Source organism: Ixodes scapularis, unplaced genomic scaffold (assembly GCF_016920785.2).
Source record: "Ixodes scapularis isolate PalLabHiFi unplaced genomic scaffold, ASM1692078v2 PGA_scaffold5__190_contigs__length_132052651, whole genome shotgun sequence".
NCBI lineage: Eukaryota > Metazoa > Arthropoda > Arachnida > Ixodida > Ixodidae > Ixodes > Ixodes scapularis.
Window position 1 is genome coordinate 31,450,105 of NW_024609880.1, and position 26,502 is coordinate 31,476,606.

A 26,502-nucleotide genomic window follows, 5' to 3' on the forward strand; every position below is an offset into this window, starting at 1 on the left:
CATTTGCCAGAGGCACAACTTAAAACAGGTCTATATGTTTCCAATTTTACTTCTTGAGCCGACTCACCGAGCTTCAAGATTCTGCCAAAAAAAGAAATGATGCTGAGTAGCTTTCATTCAAACGAATAAGGTAACTGGTGGAGGGTGTTCACCAAACTATCTATATGTAATGAAATGGCATTTCCTCATGGCTTCTCACCATTATAAGCCCTTGATTCCAACATGGACACAAACCAAGCGCCATATTTAAATAAAATTTCTCTTGATTTTAAGCTTCAAGTAAGAGACAATGTTGACAAAGTATGTCGGTTTCCCTCTTAAGGAATGTGATGCCAAACTTGCGTAACGTGCTTGTACACCGTTGTAACAAAAGGTTAAACTGGGACCAATTGTACACCCTGTGGACCAGATACCCAGAAATCTTGATCCTGTCCACTATACCAACATGGTTGAAAAGCTGAACACGATATGGAGATCCGGCATCCTCTCTGATGTACATAACCATTCTTTCTTCCTAAGGCCTTTTGTGATCTACCAGGCATCGAATCGTCCCATCAGGGGATATGCCAGGCCAACTTCCAAGTGTCCCAGAATAAACAAATGGGTGTGGAGCTTTATGTTTAATCGTGTCTTGCACCTCCGAGTTTGCGCCATGTCGCAATGGCACCAACTCACCTGAGTGATGCCCAAACCATGCCAAAAGATTCAAGCACAATTAGAAAGGATAAAAATCAATTTAATCACATGAACAGCCAAAACAAGTTTTGCAGCAGCACTCGGGCATTTACCGGCTATGGTAGCGCCTCTTCCGAGGACGGTATGTTGCGGCAGCTTGGGCCGGTGGCTCCCTGATGTCGGCCACCTTGAGAAACTGGCGGATGCACAGCCAGTTGTCCAGACCGATCTGGTCGAGCTGGACCCCCCCATCGCTGTTCTCGCACATCATAGCACCCCTGACAACACCAACTTCCACCCAGAAGTGTTGGTCGAGGTAGATCTTGTGGCTCCTCACCCTCTGTGTAGCCACCTCTTCAGACTCCGAGGCATACTTCATCACCTCCTTGATCAGGGTGGGACTTGCACAGACCCGATCAAAAGCGTCAGCGTAACGTCTGCCACGGGAGCCCGTAACGAAAAGTACCGCACGGTACAGCCTTGACAAGTTCCGACGCGTCACCTCCTGGAGCTGCTGGGTGACGGGATAGTTGGCTAGCACGGGACCCATATGAACCCGAAGCAAGTGGTCGTTGTCAAGCAGGTATTTGGGCAGCAGTTCTAGTAGTGGGCTTTTCTTGCAGTCCCTGGGGCATATGTTCAGTGACCTGAGGACAGTGTTGGCTTTTATGATCTGATGGACAAGGTCCATTTCAGCTGCTCCGAAAGACCACCGACCTATGCCCAACTCCGAGATGCTTCTGTTGCAGGAGATTCCCTTTAAAAGGGTATGGGTCGACTCCTCCGTGGTCGTAAACACAAACCTTGCTTCTCTCAGGGTCTTGGTGGATGCCAAGAAAAGTGCTATGCAAGTTGCAGCATCTCCCCCGACCAGGTCATCTCCCAGGTACATGGAGAGGCTCCTAAGCTGATGGAAATTAACCAGCTGCTGCAATGCAGAAAGAGTGGGGACCTCGCTCCATATGCATAAATACCGCAAGTTGAAAGGCTCTGGGTAACTGAGCACTCCTGCAAGGTCAGGAACTTCATATTTGCAAGTATCAAACTCAACCCTTGCTTCAGTCCCCATCTCGCGCAGAATGTGGCAGAAGGCAGTCTGTAGGCCGTCACAGATGTTTAATGTGACTCGCTGAAGCGATTTGTTACAAGACAGGGCTTCCAAAAACCTTCGATAGACACAGACATCAACATTTTCGTGTTGAACCAGGTTCAGTGAAAGCTTTTCCAGTCTGGTATTCTTACGAATTGCATCGGCAAATGCATCATAAGACCTCACTAAACCGGCCGAAAATCTCAGTTCGCGAAGGCCCGTGTTCCGACCCACAAGTTCGGCAAGGGGGGCCCCGCCCACGTCACCCTTATCCCAAACCTCTAGAAGCTTTAGGGATCTGAGCATTGCTACACTTTCTGCAAGTGATTCCATTTCAGGCTTTGCCAAACTGAAGCCATTCAAGCACAGTTCCTCAAGGCTATTATTCGACTGCAATCCCTTGAAAAAGTTGTCAAGGTCGGTTGTCTCTAAACTGACACAGCCTTCAACGTGCAGCTTCTTCAATGTGACGTTTTGGGCGACATAGTTCGCAAAGACTACACCTCCCCCTGGCTGAAGAAAATGGCCCGATACACAAAGTTCGGCAATACTTGAGCCCAGGCTCTGCAGCAGATGTTTTGCATCTGAAGGATCAACGCTTGAGCAATTAAGCTTAAGTGATGTCAAGACTGACGTCCCCTTGAGAGCAGTTCCCAAGTGTTCCGCACTGCCACCAGGGTTTATCAACAAGCGAACAAACGAAAGGGATCTCAAAAAGGGCATCCTCGTAATGGCAGTTGCCAGCGGTACTGCAACGTCCTCCGACAAAGTTAACAGTTCCAAGTCGAGCTTCTGAAGATCTGTCAGACTGCTGAGGGCCAGTATGACCGTTGGCAACTGTTCTCTACTCATCATACAATCAATTGTCAGCTCTTGTAGCCCGGAGTTGAGGCGGAGAGCGTCGAAGCAGACATTCCATGGGAACCGGGGATACATAGCTATGCGAGGAAGCTTCACGTGAGTGATGCAGCAGTGCTCCTTGAAAAGCCAGTGAAGCAATATACATTCAACGGGACCATAGTTTTCCGGTCTCCCGCTGCTGTGGCGATAAGGCAGGCAGAGCAGGCTGAGTGTTTCGGGTGCTGTTTCCAGCAGCTCCATGTCGCTTGCCAACAAGAACCGGCTCCAGACACTGAACTGGTCCAGTAGGTGGCATGGCTGGCTGTCACTTTTGGTGCACGGTGCAAAGAACTGGCTCAACCTTGCATAGTCACTGATGCTGCTGAGGAGGGAAGTAATGTCCTCCAACGTTGATACACACCGACATCCCCGATGGAGGGATGAGGCATATCGGCGGAGTTCCTGGGCGGCCGTCCTGTAGAGAGAAGCAATATACGCTCTGATGAGTGACATATGAACATCATCACCCTTCAGATTCAAGGGTGGTATTGAACATGGCTGTTAAACTCAAATATGAAGGCTGTTAAGGCCCGCTTCAGACGGGGCAATTTCGCCCAGCAACTTGACGTCGCAACACCAGCAACACGGGCCGGCCGCGTTCACACACAGCAACCGAATTGCTAGGACTTGCCACCATCATCATAAAATTAGATTTTTCTTGCACTTTATAGACGCACAGCTACCCGCTAAAAACATGTTTTCATAACTTTGAATGGCGTTGGGAATACTAACTCGTCTTTCTGAAAAAGCTTATTTCCAAAACCAATCCATTTCAAACCAGAACTAAGTCTTTAGCTGTCATCATCACCACCACGAGGTGTCACGTGAAAATATTGTGTCCCTGATTGGCTGCTGCCGCTTCAAATGTATCCGAGTTGTTCGAGTTGCTCGTCCGTTTCGAGCCGGACCCGATCTCAGCAATTCGTGTCGATGTAGGGAAAGCTAGGGAACAACCCGCCATCAACTCCGAAATTGCTTGAAAAGTTGCACCGTCGGAAGCGGGCCTAACAAATTATGAGATTACGTTTTCAAGCTCTATCTTAAAGGCCGCTGTACAAACGGGACGTTCTGCAGGGAAGAACCTTCTCTCCCGAATCTGGAGACGGGGAGGGAAAGGGCCAGCGTTGGGTGGAAAGGGCGTCTAGAAAACGGGATCAGCCGGACGACACAGTGCGGTCTACTGGCTCTAGAAGGTGGCTCGGATGAAGAAAACTCGTTTTGCTTCAAAACTCTAAAAGCATTCTGGAACGTGAACTCTTGCCATAGATAAAAATAACACATACATGAAAAACTACAAAGGCACCTAAGCCTTCTCCTATGATGTGAGAATGCGTGAGCATTACAGGCAGAGTTATGTTGGCGCAACTTGCAATAAAGAAAGAAAAGAAAAAGTTATGTCGGCGCAATTAGTTTCACGATCAAGAGGGCCTAGCTTCGAAACCGGGCAGGGGATGGTTTTCTTCTCGTCTTCTTTTTTTATTTTGTTTATTTTTTTTTTGTTCGGTCACGTGAGAATAAAAATCACATGAACAGAATTTTTTTTTTTTTGGCCACGTCACCAGAGATTTTTTTTTTTTTTTTTAAATTATTTTTTCTCTTCTGTCCTTTTTTTTTCCCTTTTTTTCGGTTTACGCTCCCTTTTGCAAAACTCTTTGCACCTATTTCGCGTTACTTTGGCGTTAGCCAAATCATTTCATTTATGGCAGGGAATTCTGCCGTACGTATCTTATGTTACTATTACCAATCCTGGCTTGCAATACGCATAGAGGATTTCGTCCGGCAACCAGTTTGGGAATGACGAGACCAAATTTGTGTTATAATTTTTTTGAGGTATAAGCATAATTTCGGCATCGTTATCCGTCGGTCTCTATGATTGGCTCTTCAAGTATCTTTTGAGAAGGCAGACGACTGGCATTTTTAGAGTGCACGTGTGTCGACCAGAGTGAACATTGCTGAAGCGCCTCCAGTGTGATTTTGGCCGTAAATAACTGGAGGCCCCGGGCAAACCCACCCAATGTAGAAAAGTATCTACCTTTCTGGTTTCATAGAGAGCTATAAAGGGACGAATCCCAGCCGAGTCAAACTACCGGCTTGCAAACGCAATCGTGTTGACAATAGCTCCAAGAAGTTTGTATGACTCTCTCTGGCGGTGTGCAGAGGGTAAAGGCACGGAGGTAATATATGCTTTCGCCTAGTCACCTCGCAAACGGTTGGGTATTGGCTGCAGAGATTCATTTTGCTTTGTTTTATTACCGGGATTATAGCTTGATTTCTGTGTTCCTAATTTCACAGACAGAACAAAATCGCTTTTCTCGTGTGGCGTCATGGCGGCGAGACAGAAATCAATCAGTGTACCGGAATTCGACGATTGTGCTCGTTCTATAGCGCTTTTAAAACCGTGCGATCACGGCTGTGCAACGTCAACAATGCATAAAATGCAGTTACTTGTACTCGTATTGCATCGTGAGGGAACGACTATGACTGGGTAAACAGGAATACGGAGAATGGGTGCGTGTGATTTGTTGAAGTTCGAATCAACAAATCAAGCTTCAACGAATGCGATAGTATTGCATTCATCCAACCAGGTACCGTATTTTCCGGTGTATAAGACGCGGCTTTTTTCAAAAGTTCTTGCTGGTGCGTCTTATACAACAATGCGTCTTATACGCAAATTTTTTTTTTTTGCGAGTTCAGAAATTTTAAATTTACTCGGTTGATGTTCAAGCTTGTTTCACCAAAAACAAAATATCGCTACCGATCACGCGGTCGTAACACGGTGATACTTCAATACGGGGACCACCGCGTGCCACGTTTTAGGTGAACTCCAAGATTGCAAACATGCGGTCGTTGCGGATGCGGAGGTCCCAGGCGTAAGTAATGTGAAATGCCAACAGATGGCGACAATCACGCTTCTCGCCAAGACAAGCCAGGACAAGCCAGGACAAGCCGCCTCTCTTTTTCAGTCGCCATTTTCATCTTTGTTCGCTCTGCGTACGTGCGTCGTCGTGTTTTCCTGCCATCTGCCCGGTCTTGCTACAATATGCCACCGCAGTCGCGCAAGAGCTACACAGCGAAGTTTAAATTATCTGCGGTCGAGTACGCTACCGAACACGGTAACCGGGCTGCAGGTCGCCGTTTCGACGTCACCGAGAAGATGATTCGCACATGGCGACAGTCGTCCACCAAACTACAGGCGATGAAAAGTGGAAAAAAGGCTGACCGCGGAAAGAAGGCGTGGTGGCCTATGTGGATAAATTCGGGTGCGTCTTATACACGGGTGCGTCTTATATACCAACTTTTTCAATGAAAGCCTGCATATAGGGTGGGTGCGTCTTATACAAAGGTGCGTCTTATACACCGGAAAATACGGTATATGAGTTTTCAGACGGTATATACCTTCCAAGTATGCGATTCGTGTTCTGCCAGTGGTACCTCAGCTAAATTAAAAAGCAAAATCCACGTTGAAAAAAAAAAAGTTTACGGTGACTCGAGCCGCTCCCGCGCCAAATCATGTTTCACGTAAGCGTAATCTTGGGGTCGGTGCACGACGAGTAGTCTTCAATCATAAAAATAGTTTGATTACAAATATTGACAATGCTAAAAATTTGAAAGCCAAGCAATGAAGACAACGGTGTTCTTATAAACATTATATACATTTTATTTTACACTGTTTGAATACGCTGCCGTCGTTATGTTCTTGAATTATTGGCTAGCTTATGGCGGACAGGGAAGTCTTGCAGGACCATATGATAGGACCTACACTAAATTTGCTGCGCTTCGAAAAATGTTAGTCCAATGCATACAAGCTTGTTCAAGGCGGACGGAGCGTTGCGCATCCGGCAAAGCGCAATCGGTCGCTGCCCGCGGCGATTTTTTTTTTTTTTGACTAGCGAAATAGTTTTTAGTCAAGCAGCAGGCCCCCTCTTCGGCGGGTTAGGCCGGATTAACGGAGGCATCTCCTAATCCATTCTCCGTGTTGTCCCCTCGGGGGAGGGCGGTAAACAGGTGGGGGAGGGCGGTGAAGGAAGGAAAGGAGGGCAGGAGAGGAGGAAACGCAGAAAAGGTGGAAAGCGCGAACTGTACGGCGGCCTTTAAAGCAGTGGCAGGTATGCCATATGTAAACCCTCTAACAACTTAGCAGTGTATCTTGTATACATTGGTGGCACATTCAGTACTGCACTACGTGCACCTTGGGACACAGTGTTTTTTTCTGCCTCGTCAGCATTGGACAGATTTGGGACAGTTCACAAAAGGCAGAGAAAGCAGTGTTAACATTGCATCTACTGGCTATATATTTAATGGTGATAGGCCAAACTTTTGCCGAACCTTGGGATTCAGCAATGACGAATTTTCTTAATTTTTCCGAAGATTCGGCAAAAATACATTGTTGCCAGAACTAAAAGTTAATATTTCATTCTTTAGGGTGAAAATAGTTTTTTTAGGTTTTTGTTTTGATTAATATTGACAGTTATTACTAAATAAGGTGATATTCCACATGATAATTGTATCGGTGTCATTTTTATGTGATTACTGACAATTTTACAGTGACTTTTTGCAGAAGGGGCGTGGCAACGAGGTTGGGTAGTAGCAGATGCAGTCACAATACGAGAGTCAGTTTTTAGCCCTCATAAGTGCAAGCCTAGATTACTTAACAAGTTCATCACAGACTGCATTGATATTCAGTGTTAAAAAAAAAGAAAATGTATGTGTGTGTTTTGTTTAGACAAATTACATTGTATAGTGCTTCAATTACCATGCCCTGTAAGTTCAGGGCACCAGACCTAGTCAAGCTACCTCGTGGAAGCTTTTTGTCTCGTTCCCTTAGCACAAAAGTGCTGAAATAAACAAGTTCAAGCTCAAGCCTGCAAAAGTGTACATTGTTGAAATTAAGGCGGCAACACCGTGTTCTTACTTTCTCTGCGAGTCACCGTTTCGTGCGTGAAAATGAACGAAACTGCTGCTGAGCCTTCACCAGAAGAGGTAACAATATCATTGTAAATATGCATGTTTTTCGATTTGAGTCACTTCAGCTTTCCATGAGAGTGTGCGTCCCATATTTGCAATGTCTTGTTTTTAACGTTTAAAAAGGCTGGTGTCTGATGTTAGGACACAAGCGGACATTTAGGAAGATGGGAACATTTTTAAAGGTAAAAGAACGCCAGTGCTCGAAACCAAAACCGAACTGGAAGGAAGAAACATAAAAAAGGAGAAAGTTACTAGAGGTCACGTGGCTGCGCAGCTTTTTTTTTTTTCTTCAATCAACATATCTGAAACACTCTAGAAGCCACAAAAAAAGGGTGTCTTATTTTCAGTCTTTTCTTAGTATTGAGTGTGTGCCTTCCAGGCCCCACGACTCTGATTATCGTTGGTGGTTGTGTCTAAACCATAGAAAATGCCTCGTGACCATGGGAAAGAGAGTGAGTACGACGCAAAACGGCCAGTTCTTGATTGGCGGTTTTCGGGTGGAAAGAAAACAAATTTCGAGCTGTAAATTGTGTTCTGGGTAGTTAGGCTCTCGTATGTCATGTACAAATAAAAACCTTGGCAAGCATCAACACATTGCCAGTGTCCCTTTAAAGTATGTGCCAGTCAATGTTGCAACTACTTCATTGCACCACTGGAAAGATAAAATAAAAATCACATTATCGAGAATGCGTCGCACCATTTGTCACTTGCGCAGCGGACAGCATCAATTCCTGTTCAATCTTTTGTTCTTGACGCAGAAAATATTGAAGAGAACCACACTCACAAAGGCTTACAAACACACAGTTTCCATACACTCCACACCTCGCCATAACTACTGGTAGTACTACACAGTATGATGGTGACCATACGACGTCCATCTGCAATCCATGGCCCTGTCACATTCTCGCGCATGCGCAGACGTTTGCCGAATTTTTGCTGAATCTGAAGTTTGGCGAATTCGGTCCATCACCCATTTTTAATGTTGTGTGACGCTCTATGCAAGTATGGAATTAGCCTATGCATCTTTTATCTTGACATGGCTGCAACTTTAGGTTAGAGGGAGTACCCTACGTTTTGAATCCTTTTTACTTGCTGTACGAAACCGGTTGTCATCTGGTGTTTGCAACAATCTGGTGTTTGCGTTTTGCAAGAGCCACCTAAGACATGTTACGGCAACCCCCCTCTTTTCCAATTTGGAATGGGCACTTTTGAAAGATACAAGTCATTCATATGTTCACCACAGCAGGGCAAAAACTGTACTGGGAATTCGAATGACCTAGCCACAATTTCTGTATCTTGCTCTTTACGAAGTTCATTCTCCTGCAACCTCGTGTTTTTCGTTCTCCCTGTCTTTTTGGCTTGCCATGTTTTTGTTTTGTTTTTATTTCTGGTATTAAAGGTTGGTTGACCTATCTTTTTTCTTGAAAAGTTTGGTCTCTTAAGCGTGTCAGCCTTGGTAATAAAATGGAAGAGGGAAGTTTTTCAGGTCACGCCTCTTGAAGTTGTCGCAAGTCCTGCCTTCGGACCATAACCAGTTTACTGTGCAAAAGTTGCCTGTGGGAATTTCGCTTCCTGGACCGCAATCATATGTGAAGGACTCCCTCCAAGAGGCCTGCGCAGTCATCAACAGCCTTGTTGAGAAATGTCTCCAACAAGATGCCAAAGTCGTGCAGCAAGACTACACGAGCCAAGATAGTCTGCCTTGCCAAAGAGCAAGGCAACACAGCAGCTGCAATTGAGATGAAAAAGATCCTGCGGCAACCCATAAGTAACAGCATCGTATCATCACTGAAAGATATGTATTTATACTCAAAGCAAAAAAAAGTTAAAATTGGGGAATTCGAATCAGGATATGCAACATTACATTCGGAGGCTACAGGAGTAGGGAGGAATTGTCAATCGGACCATCACCGTTGTCGCTACTTGGGGTACTGGGATGGTAAAAAGCCAACTATGCTCATAAGAAGAGTGGCTCGGTGACAGTTGTTCCAAAATGAGCAGGGTCCATGTTGGGAAGAATGGAATTTGTCCACAGAGAAACAACGAAAACATCCAAGGAAGTTCAAAGTGATTTGGAAAGTACGAGTTGAAAATCCAGTTCGGGAGGAGGGAGAAGGAGGAGGAATAATAACTTTTTTTTGCACATTTTTTAGTATCCACTCGGCAGGGAGCAAGGCTAGGCAGAAAGGTTGGGTCCCTTATGCAGGTGCACCTACAAGCCCACTGCTGAGTGGATTAAAATATTTAGTAACTATAATATATACATGATTAGAAGAATATACAGCCCTCACATGCAAACATATATACATATACACACACACACGTGCATGCAGATATAGATATCCACATGAATACATATCCATGCACATATGCACACACACCCAGGCAAACATGCTGTACATTGTGTAATCTCCTGGAGCATCATGGTCCTCCCCTTGCTAACAAGAGGTGGCCATACCACTTACATAACCGTAGGCACTCCTCTCTGTCCTGTGGTAGGGGCTGACGTTCCCTCAGCGGAACTCCCCGATATTTGCTAGGATAAGTGTATGTCATTCCGTCTCTCTCCATACGAAAGTGCAATTGTTCAGGTTGGCCTGTACGCCTGTTCACACGTGCGGTTGTGGATAGGTAGGCTCCAGATAGGGAGCCGCAACACGCAGCACAGCAGACGCGTACGGGCGATGCTCCCTCATTGCTCGAGGAATTGCCATTCAGCAATTTTCAACCGGTTCCCGTACTGCTCCTGGTTAGCCCCTGTAGCTCGTGCACATGAAGTGCAAGTTCCTCTTTGGACACTCTCGATGTGAGCCCCAAGATGGTGTTGGGAAGGAGACCACACCGCACTACAGTATTCCAGCGTGGGCAGCACGACCGCTGTGTACGGCGTGCTGAAAGCCAGAGGGCTGCATGGCTTGGACACACGGGAGACAAAACCCATAGTACAACAGGCTTTAGCGACAGTACCAGTGACGTGGACAGAGAAGATGAGTGTTTCGTGTAAAAGTGACACCAAGTATTTTTAATGAGTTCCGCACGGCTATCGGAACATTACGTAGATGGTACATAGGATTTTCCACACTGTGTGAACTGCTGAAGTGCATCATATAGCTTTTAACCGGACTCAGTTGTAGGTGGTTTTGTTTTGCCCAGCACCCAATTTTGGTAAGGCAGTTCTGTAGATGAATGTGCGTGGCAGGCGAATCAAGTGCGGCCAAGATTGAAATGTTGTCTGCATATTGAACGAGGAGAAACTTGTCATCTTGGAGCATGTCGTTAACAAAAATTAGGAATAAGGTGAAGGCTGAGACCGATCTCTGAGGCAGACCGGAGTGAACCTACCGTAGAATACCGTGCATTCCACATTAAGCGCCCATTACCAAATTTGAGATCTGAAAAAATATGCACAGTGCATTTATATGTAAAATTGATGACCGGACAAGCGCCTATCCCCCATTTTTTTGCGACTGTCTCCAAAGTTTGAGTGGGCGCTTGCTCGGTATTTCACGGTATATGTTGGACGAGATAGCACCACGGTAGACAACTTGTGGATTGCGGTCTCTTGGAAAGTTGATAATCCACTTGAAAAGAGAGCACTGCACACGTTTTTGACACTTTGTTTAAAAGGACGCCAGTGTCATGGGTGTCGAAGGCGTTACTGAGGTCTAGCTGGATAAGGCTCATCTCCTCGAGGTTGTTGCTCACTTAGTGGGTCAGGGTCGCCAGGCCCAGCTACAGTTGTGGTGAAAGGCATGTTGCATCTGTGACGGGTATCCAGTTTGCTCCAGGAGGTCAAGATTGTGGGTGTTGACAACACGCTCGAAGGTGCGGCATGTAATAGATGTTATGGAGACGGGGCGATAGTGTTCACTGTTGCACGCCATCCATTGTCTTCCCCTTATCCTTGAGTATGGGCGTGACAAGGGCACATCGGCAGGTGGAAGGATGGCACCATGATAAAGGAGAGCCTGCAGTACCTTGGCTAGCGACGGCAGAGTGTGTTGCGCTATGTTGAAAAAAGCAGATGCCATATTATCTGGGCCAAGACTTTGAAATGGTTTGACTTTGGAGATAGCGGTATACAGCGATTCTTCAGTAAAGAAGACTGATTCGAGGAGGGAGTCTTCGCTATCAGTGCATGCATGTGCACTAGCGGTGGGTGGGGAGGTGGGGCTACCGTGCAGCGGCTCTACCACACTTTTGTACACAGATGAGAAATGGTTTGCAAATAGCGTTGCAACTTCGCCTGGGGCGTCAATCACTCTCCCACTTGTGCTGAAGCTAGGACGGTGGCCAGGTGCTCGAAAACGGGTCACATAGGACCGGAATACCTTCGAGTCATCCCTTACTTCCTTGGCTACTCTGCACCATAGAGTTGGTGAGCAGCGTGAATAGCGGACTTCAGGAAACGCCGAGTATCCTTCACAATCTGGAGAGCAATGGGACACATAGTTTGAGGCTTTCTTAAAAAGGGCTCTCTTTCTCCTTGCCGCCTTCATGAGAGGGGCAATCCATGGGGAGTATATTCATTGCGTAGAATGGGTGCTGGACAATCCGCATTCTTTCTGAATTGCTTCAGCCAGGTAGCACCAAAAGTTAAAATTGCCGAACGGGTCCTCCCCAGTCGTTGCCATGCACCATGGTGCAAGGTGCGCTAGGTGTGCAGGTGGACATGTTCAGTCTTATCGAATTTCTACAGCGTGCGAGCATGATGCACCCGGCGAGGCAGCGCTGCAGCATACGTAACTTCAACCGCAAGGTGCGCACTGACTTCAGCGCATAGTTGAAAAGAGATTTACACTGACGGCTTTACTCTAGTTCTTTCCAAGGAACTCTAAAACATCAAACCCTAGGGCATTCCTCGGTCAACCAATAAGCATGTGTTGGCAATGTTAAATGTATAAATTGAAAGCAAGAAAAAAAAAAAGAAAAAAAAAAAAAAGACTTGGGCAGGGCAAGTCACATAGGACAATAACTAAACATTCAGGTATGAAATTTAAAATTGAATAATCTTTTCTTGCAGAGAGAGAGTGAAGGGGTATTGACGATCCTTTCCTGGCACAGACTCAAGATATATCAAATTTAATTGCACCTAAACAGCAAACAAAACAAATAGTGACACAAAATGTTTTTATTAGTTGTGAACCGCAACAGTATTCAAAATTATTCTTCCGAGGTAACATAAAAAATACGCTAAAAAAAGGCGACGCTTTAAGACGCGCATGCCAGTCGATTGGAGATCACTCTCTTCACTAATAAAATTATAAGTGGGTTATTGACGCACATACATGAATTGCGATTCTACCGCTTTAACGGCAGCAATAGATATGCGCAAACACAGCAAGGTGTCGCGACGTATAGTAATAAATATTTTATTTAATTTTGTTGTTTGGACCTGCTCAAAATACCTGGGAACAGATAAGCGTTGGCCTTATTGACGTACCGTTTCGGTTTTTTTCAAGAGTGTGACCCAGTGTAGCGGTCAGGCTGAGCATGCCTCATCACTAGCTTCATTCGGATGAATTAGAACAGGCGCAGCATGCTTCCAGCAGCCGGTAACTCCGAGTTTGTAAGAGAACTGACCCGAGTTCAAAGAGTGTATGCGACAGCGCAGCTGTGTGCAAAAAGACAATTTAAACAATATTGCAACCTCATCTTTGTCCAAATAGCCCAGTCTTTGAAAAGCTAGCCAAACCATAAAGAAAAACAATATTTATCTTGAGGCGGATGTTACAGCGACTCTGCCTTGCACTTGCGAGATAAACTTCGCAAACGACAAATGTTCCTATGCATGGATTATTTCCCCCATCCCGGAGACCTGACACACAGACAACCTTTCTTTGCCTAGGTTCGCCTCCCTAGAAAATGATCGCAGTTTTTTAACCGACCGAAAGCTTCAACGCGGTGCTCGTCATTGCAACTGGCAGCGCGATGGGACGAGCGAATGGCTAATTAGGGTGAATTTGCGCCACGGCACGGCGCCAGTGGTATCGCTCCAGCGCGCCCCCTAGCCCAGCCGAACAATCCCATGGCTGATCAACGGACAATGATACTGCCCGAGCAGAATGCCCTTTTACAGCATTGTTGATTGAACACAACGTGCCGTTTGGGAGGCACTCACTTGATCAAATGACGTTTTAGCGAATGAAGCCCCACTCCCTACGTTTGATCGAATGACACTTTAGCGAATGGCGGCGCTCATTTGAGCGAATGACGGATCAGAGAATACGGAGGGAAAGCCGTCTGCTCTTTCGCGCAGGCCGGTGGCGTGACGTCACCTCGCCGCGCTCTGATTGGAGGATGGCTCCGGGCGGGAGCTCGGGGGTAAACAAAGCGGTGTCGTCTCTTCTCCGCAGCCATTGCGAAAGGCCTTTTCTGTGGCTCTCAGAAATCCACTGCTACTGCTTGAACGAGGACGCGGCATACGGAAAAAAGAGACCGGAAATACCTCGAAATGTACGTTACTTCGTTTGACGCGAAAGAATTTACCCTGGGAGCATACGAAGCACCAATATGCTTCCCGGTCTCCGGCGGTCGAATGTTGATGTGAGCCCCCCCAACGTCAGCACGGTGATGTGCGACGCGAGTGAGCCTTTCTACTTTTTGGCGGAGACCCTTTTTCGTCAGAAAGTGTCTCGGTGTCTCCGTAAAGCATCGAAGTGTAGCTGCAGCCCTCTTCGGCGAGCTGAACGGGCTGCCGAGCTTTCGAAGGCCGATCTCCCGCAGCGCTGGCACCCGGAGAACCGCTCCATGGCGCTCGCTAAGGTGAGTTACGTCGTCTATGTACACTTCGCATCATTCACAAACAGTTCGGGTCCATATCAGAAGAGCGAATGACATTTTAGCGAAAGGCGACATTTGAGCGAATGGTCGTTTTAGCGAATAACTGGGGCCCGCGTTAACCCATCCGTCGCGCTGCGCTTTACGCCGCTTCGCGGCGACAGTCTACGGCAACTCATTACAAAAATATGAACTCACTTGGCCCACCCGAAAACGCCGCTTCGCGGCGTCTGACTATTCGCTAAAGTGTCGTTCGATGAAACGTGGGCGTTCGCTAAAACGTCATTCGATCAAGTGAGTGCCTCCCCTGTCGGACAGTACATAACAAAAGGAGTATAGCAAAGTAAAACGGAATGTTACGGAAAAGCAGTGGATTAGGCGATCGGTGTGGTACGACCGAGCCGAGTGCGCAGTCGTCTGTTTTTAGTCTTTCCCCCCAGCGACAGTTTGTATGCCACTTGTCCAAACAGATAGTGTGGTAGGATATCTGTATGTGGGTCATAAACTTCGCAGTCACGACTCGGTGTTCGATGGTAGCGTATTTTAGCAGTGATTGCGCCGTGTCTAAGTGACATCCGATGTCACTTCATGCCAGTGGCGTAGCGAGGGAGGGGGGTTCAGTACCTCGCACCCCAGATCCCCCCCCGGCCCCCAAAAAACCTGGCTAAGCCAACGCTTCACGCGCGCGATAAAGCGCCGTCCTAAGGTGTTCAACTCAAGACGCACTGTTCTTCTGATGCGTGTTCCATCAGTCGCTCGCCGCTGATTTGTTTCACCATAAAGCGCCAGTGAGGCAAATGCTGCGGGGGCGAGTAGCATGTTTTCGTACCTGCCTGCATGTTTTCTTAGGTCCGTTAATCTGCAAGTGCTTGTGTTCCCCCTACCCCATCATTCCAACAGAATCCACCGGCTGCCGGGCTACTGAAAGGACCCTCTGCTCGGAGGACATGTTGCAGGCCTCGTGTAATGCCCTCGGCGCCTGTGCGACTTCCAGGGGGTCTGCGTTTCACGGCCCCGTTACCAGCTGGGAAGTTTTCCATGGAGGTAAGATTATGAAAGAAACCACTCTATGCACTCAGAGGTAGCTTTCAGAAGTTGTGGAAGCCAAATACAAATGCTGATATCTTTAGTAAAAAAAAATTCATATTACTTGCTTTATGACTTATACATCTCTATTTTGCAAGCCACATATGGCAGGAAAGTGTCACGTTATCTCAACCTGGTTGCTCAAGGCACTGAAAAGCTACCTTTTGCAGATCACTGTACCGTTGTCATTTATTATATGTTATTCCTTGGCAACGGGGGATTGGTGGCCGAGGGGGCTTCCACGCACCAGCTCGGAGAGTGTGGAGTGAAAGCTCGCGCTGCAGAACCCAGGATCGTGTGTTCAAGCCCCGCATTTGCCCGTTTCGATCTGGATGAGCATTGTACCGGCGTGCGGTCGTGTATCACTACTACGTGATGCACGTTAAGGGCCCCAGGCTAGCGGTCATCTACAGCTGGGAGAGTCATCGCCCGTCGAGGCAGATCGAGTTTGAAACTGTATAAATATACACACAACCCGATTCCTCGGCACGCTGCTGGTATTGCTGTGCTGATGTTTGGACTTTTTTTTTTTTTTTTTTTTGTCGTTGAAATGACTACTGTGGTGCTTGGGTGAAATAACCTGGTCAATTACCTCCTCGGCCGTAGTGTGTCGTTCACTTGTTACTCTCTCTTCTCTTCTGGTTAATGTGGCTCAGATAACAGTCATGAAGTCAGCCCGGCTGAAGTTCTCTCGACGCCACATTCTCACATCTCTGGCCGATCGTCCTGGTTTCGCGCCAAACTCACACAACTTGTATTCTTCGATACTCCCGAATGCGCCTCGGTCGCCCGCTCCGCCGCTAATTTCAGTCCCGTGCCCACTGTTTTATGGCAACCTCCTTGACATGACAAATCTAGCTTCTGTATCTGGCCATCAATATGGGTTAGTGCTCAATTTGTAAACTTGATGTTTCAAAGTAACAGTGCGAGCTTCCTCCAGCATCTACCAGCAACCAAGCAATGACAAAAACCAAAGCTTTAACTTCCAAGACTAAAAACCCAGGAGTATGAGAACACGCTGGCCAACCCTGCTGAGGACAAGCCAGGAGTGGGACAAGCATGTAATCTCAGTATATGGAGAGGTGTCCTCGAAGTTCGCAGCTTTAACATTGTGGTAGTGTTTGAGTTGGTTCGAGTCTCAAAAGAGCAAATAAGGCAATGTTATTTATTTTGATTTGCATCCCTTGGATGCTGGCAGGTGTTTGGTACGAAGGGAATAGAATAGACATGTTCATTTAGGCATTCGGTTGCTTCAAAATAGGCTTTCACTGATTTTAAGTTGGTAATGGCATGGGAGGACAAATACGCTGCTCAGGGTGTAACCGGACCGGATCGTTTGACTACTGAGACGACTCTTTTACAGGGGACGACATCCTGTCCAGCACCAGCTTCACCGTCTGGGACCAAGTGCACGAGGGGGTCGCATGGCAAGCACATGAAAGGAGGGCACTGCGACCTTGAGGTCAAGCTAGTGCATCTACCATTACAGAGTCCTAAATGGATGCCAATTGGTTCTGATGACCTTATGAAGGTGAAACGTCCCTGGATCTAAAGGGAAAATCTGATTGAAGGCGAGCTGAAGTTGTTTCTGACTTTATTCTCTTATGACTTGAAAGTAATCTGCCTACTTCATGAACTTTGAAGATGCAAAATTTGTTTCCGTAACTGTCCCACTTCAACGTAATGTGCACATTGAAACCTCTTCCTTTTCTTTTTGTTTTTTGGCGAGAAAAAAAAAAGCCAACGAATCTCCCTCTTCCTTTTCGCAATGGGGAGGTGTGGAAGACTGATTGGATATTTTATATACGCAACCAGTTTCATAAGTGAATGAAGATAAAAGCAGAATACATGTTCACAGATTATTTGTGAATCCTTAGACTTGGTGAAGTGAGTAATTTATGTTCAAGTCATGTAATTATGAAGTCAAAACCAGCTTTAGTGCATTTTTAAGAAGCCTTTTAGACCTGAGAGTTCTGCTTTGACTCAGCAATACACAACTCACCTTTGTTATTCCTATAGCACAGCCGAAACTATAAACACGAGCATGTTGCCTGACCAATGCTTGAACTGCCGTGAAATCGACGAAGTCCCTATCCTTCGAGAACAAGTTTCAATGGGGATAGTCGAAAGACCAGGGTATTTATTGCACACGCATACTTGATTTCAAGCTTGCAGATTGAAGTAATTGTTTATTGAATCCATTCTCAAACATGTTTGAGATTGTATTGGTTCATATTCACAGTATATTTATTTTTCATTTCAGCAAGGAATAATTTAGAGACAGATGTTGGTGTTCAGGCGTGATGCTTTTATTTTCATAACATGCAAGAGTGCAAAAAATTAGATTTGGGCTTTCAACTGATCTTTTTATGTATTCTTCCAAACAGCATAGCAAGCAATAATATAAGGGCTACAGCTGCAAAAGTGGCTACACCTGGCATCTCATTTGTTTTATAGCGTGTACAGGTGAGACACTATACTCCGTTTCACGGTCACTTGGCAAACATTGCGACCCAGTAAGAGCATCGGAGCCAGGCACATGACAACACTCCACAGTCGAGTACTCGTTATCGCCACAGCAAGAGCACCATCTGCGACAGAACATAGTTCTAGGCTTTGTTTTTTTTCTTTTTCTTCTTCTTTTAGTAGTGTTGCCGTCGGATTCTTCGGACCGCAACACTACACGACACGACACAATGTTACTTATTAACGACACTTAATATAGATCAACACTTTTGAGAAAAACATGGCTTGTGATCGATGTTTAAACAATCGTAGCCATGAATCGACCACTTCCGCTCAAGACATCGCCCTAGCATTAGCACCCGCCACAGATTCATGGGCAAATTGAGCATGTGGTTGCCTCATAAAAGTGTTACTAAAGACCTCGCTACTCTAGCGGACGGTAATGTTGCTGCAGTGGACGTCCATCCGAAGTTGTTTGGTTTCTGAGCAGACGACAGCCAGTTCTGGTGGGTGGTCCTTGCATTTGGCGCGGTGACACGGACGCTCCTGTGACATGCTGCCATGTGCCTCGCTCCGACATTCTTACTGGGTCGCAGGAGCCGTAGCCTCCACAGTTCACCAAGCTGTTGTGAAACAGAGTGTAGACTAAGTTGTCTGCTAATGAAAGTAGCGTTGCCAGCATCATGTATTATGTATGAAACAGTGTATACTTCGAGAAAACAAATAAAGCCATTCATCCTTTCCACTGATTGTTTTGGTTCATTAGTAAAACTTGGTTCAGTGAACTTTACATTTCAGCATTAGCATAGATACAACAGGTAAGGTCAATTACAAGTGCTTTAGAGCAGTCCAAACAGTTTCCAAGTGGCTCAGGCAAAGCAGCTGACATGGTATTACCCCCAGGAAAGAGACGAGACCTCCTTGATGAATCTACTTCAGCCGCAAGGCACACCAAACTGAATATTGGCGTTTCTAGGAAATTGGGATCAACCAAACAATTCCATGGAAAGGTACACCACCAACAGCTTTGGTGTGAGGGTGAGCCCTATCTGCAGCGACAATACTGAAGCCTCGCATGCCACCATCACTAACACATGCAAGTAGTCACTCAGTGCCTGGCATACTTGGGCATTGAAGCAACAAGGAGAGATCATCAGGAGTGGACTAGGAATGTGGATCCAAATGGGACTGTCTTCACAACCGCTGTATGACCACCATCTGTTGGAGTGTTTCTGGATGTCAACAGCCCATCTGGGACCTAGAAATGACAAATGATGTTAGAAAGTTTGTCACTTACACACTGAGTCCCAGTCTGCTGAGCGGACAAAACAAAAATATGTACATGTTAGCCATTGTTTACTCCCGTGTCAATTCCATGGGGCGCTCATTAGCTAGGCTTGGATAGTGCACGATATCCGAATTTTCATCTTGGTATGGGAACGAAAAAGGAGACAAGCGACACACAAAAACACGTCAGACACTGACAGCGTCGATGTGGTTCGAAGATACACTGCGCAACACATTTTGCAGAAAGGCGGCATCGGTAATTCGTTGGCAATTCGCTCATACTGGCTAATGTGAAACGGCAAATTTGTATTGTCCGAGTTGGTTCACTGTATTACACGTAACAGCCATTCCAATTTCATTCCTGAAAAAAAAAAAAAAAAAACGATCGCGTTTTTGTGGTAAGTTTTGAGCTCTGTGCTTTTCTACAGTGCCATGATTACAACCGTAGACTGCAACTACTATACCAAATACGATGTATGACTATACTGCGTCTCATCTAAGTGCGAACGAAGCGAAAATTACAAACGCGAGAACGCACTGCAAGATCGCACATGGCAGCTATGATCAAAGCTCGGGACTTGCCTATGTAGATTTAACTTCGATCGCATTTAAAATGAAACGGAACATAGTTTATACGGCCTCCGTGCAGTTTCGAGTCGAAATGACGAGTATATATTCCTAAATATCACCTGCGAAGATGGGCTTCGGAGGATCGCGAAAACGCTACATTCTCGGCTGTTTTTCGATTAATAGCGCCTATCGACTCCGCCACACAAGATTTCTAAAGACGTGCTAGAAGGAAAAATCTGTCGTTTTCGTAAAGGAAGAACAAGATAAAAGGCAACTTACCGGTACAATCGGGCGGCGGTCTCGTAGTGACCGGCGCAACCGGCGTTTCAATCACGAGGCTAGGCAAGCGCCTTCTCTATGATGCTCTTCGTCGTCTTCATCTTGGAATCTTCGAAATGCGTCTAGCAGACGACGGAGGAATCGTAAGGGGCACAAAGCTGCTCGATCTTGTGGACTCGGCAAATTTTAACCGGGCTACAATAAATAAAAGACTCGCGGTCGCCGCTACAGCACGGCCGCCATGGCCGACGCCGATGTTTGTTTACCCCCCGGCCTCCCCGACATGTGCGAGGGCGGAGCTTAGCCGGAATCGTCATCAACCTCCTCTCCCGCCTTCGCGCCTCCTTTCTCATGCGCAGAAGACGAAAATGAGCCCACTTGCGGTGCGTCTGCCGCGCCCCTTGATTTCTGTAATTTTTATCTTTTTTTCTTCATTCATCGTTTCTCACGTAAACTGTGACAATACTGAGTGCGACTGCAACCTGACCGTTTTTTCAAGACAGCGGCGTCTACGATCGCCGCAATGGCTGTACTATGTTACACTGCGCGACGCCATTTCAAAATGCAGGTGGAGGCATCTTGACACAATCGTAGCATGAAATACTGCAGAAAGAGGCAGTTCGAGAGATTGTAGCTGCTTTTATATACATATCGGCATATCGCAGGTGCCCGCGCAGTACCAGTACCACACTTTTGGAGCGTGGTCATGTGGCCATCACGTCTATGATGCAACATTGCGCCCATTTTATGATGCCGATGGCGGTGCGCGGTTTTGGCAATGATTCCCTTGCTCGCCTCCGTAAACGCATCACAATTTTTTAAGTAAGGTTATTTATTTTGTGTCACACAGTTATTAGCAATAAAATATGTGTTTATATTCATTGTACTTTCATTCGGAAGATTGATGCGAGACCATAGAGATATTATAGTAACTCAGTGTGCGGTATCAGATTCAGTTTCGTTTTGGGTGCCCTGGCGTAGCGGATCTGATGTCATAGCAACCCGTCGTAGCGTCTCGCACCTACTCGTACCAATCGTTTCGTCGTAAAGGCTCTTCTATAGGAACTTTTAGCAAACCGTTACCGTGTTCCGAGCACCGCAATTCCGGAGCCTTTGAAGCAAAGGCTCGCCCGGAGTGATACTGTGATTGCCGGGCGCGCGATTCCAAGGCTCCAGTAGTGTGGTATGCAGAACACGGTAACTGTTTGCTAAAAGTCCCCAATGTCAAGTGCAGCGTTGCCGATCACGCGCGCCTTTCAGGGGTCTTAGAGCACAAGATTTAAGATATGCGATTCATAACCATCGCTGCACTGCGATAGCACCCGCGCTGTGTCGAACTATGTTTAAACCTTTAAAGTAGCACTCGACGCAAATGCGTGAAACAGCACCCTTAAAGATATTGATTAGCCACCACAGATACTGATACTTTGCAAAGTGAAGAAATGATGAACTGATGGCAGTGATGAACGCAGTGTGTGCAAGGAGGCTCACCGCCAGGCCCGTGGCCAGTACCGCGTGGCCAGTTCTCTTCTAGTGAGTAATAAAGCAATCTACTCACAGGACATTAAAAAAAAGAATCCTCTGAAGTGGGAAATTTAGGTCAAGATGCCTGGATCCAGATATGGAAAAAAAAACCTAGCTGGAGATCCCCTCCTCTGCTACGCATAGGATCACCACCCATGCATCAACTCACAGCAGCAATGACTGCGTCTTTGAACGTCAAGTCTCAGTGAACAAGCCCAAGGTTTTTTACGATATATCAACAATTTTCTTTATTAGTTTATTTGTGCACCCTCGAATACACAACGGTATCTTGCAGTGCACCCTTGCCAGCATCCACGTGTAATACAGGGCTACTGCAATGAAAGACTGCAGTCCAAGTTCACATTGCAAAAACAGTTCTCCCAGACCTGTGCTTGATTTTGAACTGCCAACATGTCGCGGTTAAAATTACATTAATTCCTGAATTCACTTACCTCTTCAGATTGGCCGCTATCAGAAATATTGGTTATTATAGGAAATTTTCGTTGCTAGACGTCCGCTCTAAAGTTAATGTACACATAATATTTTTATCGCCTAGGCGTACTATTGTCAAACACTTAATGTGAATCGTTAAATCGTGAATCTTGCCAATCGTCCCGCTAAGAACATCTTTATATACGCACATTGTAATTCACATCATATGTACATTGCGCATACCGCGTGGGTCCAATGGCTTGAAGGCACTTAAGACAGTGTGACATCTTTTTTTTAGAATATTTAAGAAAACACTGGCATCAATCAAAAGTTATAAATAAAGACACTTATCTTCCTATTGACAGAGAGCAAAGCTATTCCCTCTGAGAAAAAAACTTTCTTCTTGGCTATTTGGCTGTTCGAGCTAAACAAGGACGCGGCAGGAGGGAAATCCGTCTGACCTTGCTTTCAAATATTTTGTTCAAATGCCCCCAAAACTCAAAAACTTTTTTTCTTTTTTTTTCAGGAGCACGAAAAAGGCTTATTTTTCTTTCTGTGCCTATAGAAAAATTAGCGTCTTTATTTGTAGCTTTTGATGAAGGCAAATATTTCTTTTATAATTCTCAAAAGACATGTCTGCCACTTAGTACATATATATGTAAAATTGATGACCGGACAAGCGCCCATCCCCCATTTTTTTGCGATTAATTATCTCCAAAGTTTGAGAGGGCGCTTTGCCTGGTATTTTACGGTAAGTTGTTTATGTAAAATTCACAAGAAAAACCAACACTCGCACGTGGAGAGCTCATATTTTCATCATATTATTTTATGAAGTACCTTTCTGCAAATTTTTGGCTAGTTGGTCAAACAAAAAGACAAATTAGTCGTTAGTTGTTTATACAACAAGAGTTTTGGTCTACCAGAACATGGCGACATTGCTGCCCACTATAGATGACCGGGTTACTTCTTTGTCTGGTCCTTCACCTTTTGCACTGTTTTTATATCCCGAAGTATGTCACACCAGCTCGCTCAGGCCTCAACTTGAGTAATTCAGCCAGTGAGTATGACTGCTAGCCTGGGATCTTTACGTGCACCACGCAGTGGTGGTACACGACCGCACGCCAGTAGGATGCTCGTCTAGATCAAATCGGGCTAGGGGTGAGGATTGAACACAAGCATGGGCGTACCAACCGGGGGGGGGGCAAGGGGGGTGCTTGCCCCCCCCCCCCCCCAGTTCTCAGAGTGGGGGGCAAGGCATGTGTTTTGCCCCCCCTGAAACAGCCGCCACTGGGCAGGGCAAACACTGGCCGGCAGCACCCAAGGGATACTAAGGGCGCCCACCGGCCCTGGCGGGGGGAGGGGGGAGGTTTGGTTTGCCCCCCACTCAAAAACAAGTTGGTAAGCCACTGAACACAAGATCTCTGGGTTCTGCAGAGCTAGCTTTCGCTTCAGGTGCTCTGAGCTGGTGTGCGCTAGCCCACTCGGCCACCGATCCCCTGCTAGTTGGCCACTGGTGTCAGCTAGTTTTGCAAGCTAGAAAGTATTCGCAGAAGACAACAAATTTCGCAATTGGCACAATGCGCGTTGCCTCAATTCAAGGAAAGTAGCTACAAAAACAATCGTAATTATCCTCCTCAACTGAACCAACTGGTGATTATTTCCCCTGCCCTGTGATAATAGACCCTTTCCGGAATTCAGTGCCATCTGATGATTCAAATGGCAGTTTATGTTTTACTATACTAATGGCGGCAATGAACCCGTGGTCTGCAGTATTTAATGGGGCACCGTCACTTAAAGGTCAACGGTAAACGGGAATGTGCACTTCACTACAATTATTTTTCAGTCTCTTTTAGTGTCGATGGCGAAACAAATGCAGCCAGTCGGTACGAAGCGCCAACCCACATATACGTCTTGATAGAGTTCTATACATCAAGGGGCTTTGAAGCCGAGTGTGTGCTACTAACACATTGACTGGGACGGAGTTAGAAATGAACGCTTACGCAGCTCTTGCGTCCAATTCCTGATTCACGCCGCTCTAACATCTAGAATAATATAGGCCTCGAATCATCTGCTTAGGAGCATTTTCAACTTCTTCCTTCATCAGTAAACAGAAGGCCACCATTAGTATAGACGCTTGACACACGCGCCAAATTACAGCCACCATTGCTGATCTTCTCTTGTCTTACCAAGATGCCGAGCAACTGAAACTGTAGTTGACGACCCTCTACAAAGGCCGATGCTTTAGAAAAGGACACAGTTGAATCTAATGCGGCAATAACCTAGCCTGCTCTGGTAAAGTAAGTGAAATAAACGAAATAAGAGGAAACAAAAACTGAAGGTCAGTTATGGCGGCGGCCATGCATAACTGCTGCAAAGCGTCCATAGCACATGGACCGTTTTCAGATGATGATGATTGTGATCAAAGTGGCCAGACTGAATTCCGAAGCAGATTAGTGTAGCAAACAAAAAGTGTCAAAAAAGTTTAAGAGTAGGTGGCGGAAGCTACCGCCTGGTAAAAGAGATGCAGACTGTGTTAGTTTACTTACCCATTTTTACATAAAAAAGATCATGATTAGTCTGAAAAGTCGCGCTATAATTTTGAAAATTAGGCTTTTGTTTTTAAAAAAAAGAAATCAGAGTGCGTTTTTGAAGAAACTGCGCCCCGTGTCAGCCTAAAATACTGCTGGTCTAATGGTTAAAAAGTAGAACGCTGGAGTTTGTCATGCGGCAAAAATAACCCACCAAGAGATGCTAGCTGTCACCTAGAATCGATTTATTTCCCTTCGACACGCACATGGTTTTGGTAGGATATCCCGTGACTTGGGACGTTTTGATACCGCTGATGGTGATAAGATTTCCTAACTGTGGCAAATGTACTGCGTGATATGTGTGATATTGCATTCTGGCTGTGAACTGTTCGGATCACAGAAGAACGAAGTTACAACGATCGCAGCGATAGCGGTGATACCGCGTAACGCCTCTTCAGGATTTTTCCAGCGAAAGCTACCTATGTCGTAGTGATCGCGGGTGACCCGGGTGAGTGTCCTTTTTGACCAGCCGCTAGCTATCTGACGCCGTGCAGCTTCCGCTCAGTTATGCGTATTTTGGGGGTTCGGCACTTGGTGGCTCGTAATAAATCGTTACGTTCTTTAACTAAAACCAAAATGCATCTCTGTGTCGCTCTTTTTCCTCGCGGTAAATAAGAGAAGCCAGGCAAGTATTTCTGGCTTCGATAAAGAAAAAATAAGCGAAACAAGCATATTCACTAAAACATTGTTCGCTAAAATGTCATTCGCTGAAATGAGCAGTATTCGCTAAAATATTGATTCGCTCAAATGACCTCTTTTCGCTAAAGTGTCATTCTTGGAGCACGCGGAGCGAAAGCTCGCGCTGCAGAACCCAGCATCCTGGGTTCAATCCCCACCCCTGCCCGTTTCGATCTGGATGAGCATCGTACCGGCGTGCGGTCGTGTATCACTACTGCGTGCTGCACGTTAAAGACCCCAGGCTAGCGATTGTACTGCACTGGCTAGATTGCTCATCTACAGCTGGGAGACTCGTCGCCCGTTGAGGCAGACCAAGTTCTAGGGTGTATAAACATACACACAACCCAATTTATGGACCCGTGCCGTACACGGCGGCTGATCACGCCGGAGACATCTTTCAAAAAATGTTCCCGGGCTAAAAGTAAGCTAGTAACTACGCTTGTGCTCGAACCTAGACAACTGCGATAGTGAAGGGAAGGGCTGAAAAAGAGATCGGCAATGTTAGTAGTTTATTGAGCGTGCTGTTCTCGGTCGCGCCTGACGGGAGCAATGACGTTGGCAACGAAGCCAAGCTTTATCCCATTGTAGCCAAGTTTTGTGACTACATCAGTTTACGTATTTCCTCACACAATTGTAGTAATTTCCTTTTTTTTTTTTTTTTTTTTTTTTTTTGCGTACCTTGTAGTATTTTCAGCATTGTAGGGTTGGCAGGTCTGAACACAACAGATTCCCACAATATTCCCGCGCCAGCGGACAACGTGGCGTACTCAAAAGAGAAAGCGACGTCACTCTGACTACAGAGATCGAGTTAGTGCACCGGGCACCCACGCCTATTCATTTTGCGAACAGCAAGACATCAGTGCCTGAACCTTCGCTTATATAATTCCCTGCTAAACAAAGAACGAACCGGTAGAATCGAGCCCCAAAGGAGACACTTACATGATGGGTTTAGGAGGAACCGCCGGACGTTTCCTGAGCTGTGGAGGCATCGTCAATGTCCAACAGCCCCAACGACAAACGCGTGTTTTTGTCCCTTTGTGAAGCTCACGTGAAGCTAACAAAATACGATGCAGGTTGCCCCCATTTCCACTGCACCAACGTCCAATTGACTTCACCGCGCAAAAAAGCATGGAAACCAGAGCGCCAGAGGGTGGATGGACAAATGATTATTGACTGTACCCT

At 46.2% G+C, this 26,502-nt stretch overlaps 1 protein-coding gene and 1 long non-coding RNA gene across 2 annotated transcripts; one reads left to right on the forward strand and one right to left on the reverse strand.

Annotated features, from left to right (window-relative positions):
• Positions 1 to 715: 715 nt before the first annotated feature.
• On the reverse strand, positions 716 to 26,461 carry LOC120846080. The gene is made up of 2 exons (XM_040217744.2): positions 26,260 to 26,461; positions 716 to 3,080 (listed from the first exon to the last, which is right to left on the reverse strand). The coding sequence occupies exons 1-2, from the start codon at positions 26,448 to 26,450 to the stop codon at positions 785 to 787; spliced, it is 2,487 nt and encodes an 828-aa protein (XP_040073678.1). The 5' UTR covers positions 26,451 to 26,461; the 3' UTR covers positions 716 to 784.
• On the forward strand, positions 14,798 to 18,707 carry LOC120846082. The gene is made up of 2 exons (XR_006078359.1): positions 14,798 to 15,454; positions 16,860 to 18,707. It is a non-coding gene; the product is annotated as an uncharacterized LOC120846082 (long non-coding RNA).
• Positions 26,462 to 26,502: the final 41 nt, after the last annotated feature.

What these genes read in the sequence shown, in the direction of transcription:
- LOC120846080 (XM_040217744.2), bottom strand. Translation starts at nt 26,450, where the DNA reads ATGCTTTTTTGCGCGGTGAAGTCAATTGGACGTTGGTGCAGTGGAAAT. An exon ending in GTTCCTCCTAAACCCATCAT is followed by an intron (nt 3,081 to 26,259) that starts GTAAGTGTCTCC and finishes TTCTCTCTACAG; the next exon opens with GACGGCCGCCCAGGAACTCC.